The sequence below is a fragment of the Apis dorsata genome, unplaced genomic scaffold (assembly GCF_000469605.1).
Source record: "Apis dorsata unplaced genomic scaffold, Apis dorsata 1.3 scaffold_840, whole genome shotgun sequence".
Lineage (NCBI taxonomy): Eukaryota > Metazoa > Arthropoda > Insecta > Hymenoptera > Apidae > Apis > Apis dorsata.
The window spans coordinates 258705-259544 of NW_006263966.1; the positions used below are offsets into that span (position 1 = coordinate 258705).

The window sequence follows — 840 nt, forward strand, 5'->3', positions numbered from 1 at the left end:
CTTACATTGAAAATTAAACAAAAAATTATAATTTGTATTATAGTAGTATTAGTTTGTAACTTAGTTATACTATTATAATATAAAGTTATATAAATTAACATTAATAAATATTGACATTTCTAATTCTCATTTCTGTATACTTAAAATCGATATTAATATCTGTTTCAATATGAAATAAATATTTTTATTTATTATACACACACGTATTAGCACACATTCTTATATATACACACATCAATAATACAAAAATAATACGAAATAAACACGATAACCGATAGTAGTATGACAGGTTAGAATACACAAACTGACAATATTTCTACATAATCTCGAACATCAATTGAACTTAACAAATATGACTATCAACATTATCAATAACACTAACATTCATATCCAGAACAATAAACTATCTTACAAAACTTGAAAGAGTGTCGTTCCCATCGCTAACTGCGAGCGCACGCGAGAACGCATGAACGCAGGCCAGCCATTCGGTAGCAAGCGCGCGCGCGAGCGTACAGTGAAAACGTAAACATGGCCGCGGAGAGTAGCGAAGGTTTGCCAATATCTCCGTCCGAGAAATCGTTAACCGGTAGCTTAGTGTCCGAGGAGAATGAGAAAAGTGTATCGCGATCGCCATCGACTTACTCGATACGGGAGGACAAGTGGCCGGATCTAGTGGTATCGAGGCCTAGAAAACTGGACGCTTGGTGGTTACCGAGACGTAAGTACTACATAGCACGATACACAGGTGCATGTTTTCGATCCGCTTTCGGCGCGCGTTTTAAAGTCGGCAGTTTCGGCTACGTCGATGCAAAGTGCGCGTGATTCAACGTCGCTCAACCA

At 37.6% G+C, this 840-nt stretch overlaps 1 protein-coding gene across 1 annotated transcript in view; it reads left to right on the forward strand.

Annotated features, from left to right (window-relative positions):
• Nucleotides 1-284: 284 nt before the first annotated feature.
• Nucleotides 285-840, forward strand: part of LOC102680358 (protein RUFY3-like) — an 8805-nt gene continuing 8249 nt past the window's right edge. Inside the window, exon 1 of the mRNA XM_031514020.1 lies at nt 285-718. Within this exon, the coding sequence (XP_031369880.1) occupies nt 529-718 (190 nt within the window). The 5' untranslated portion in view covers nt 285-528. The remainder of the gene's footprint in view (nt 719-840) is intronic.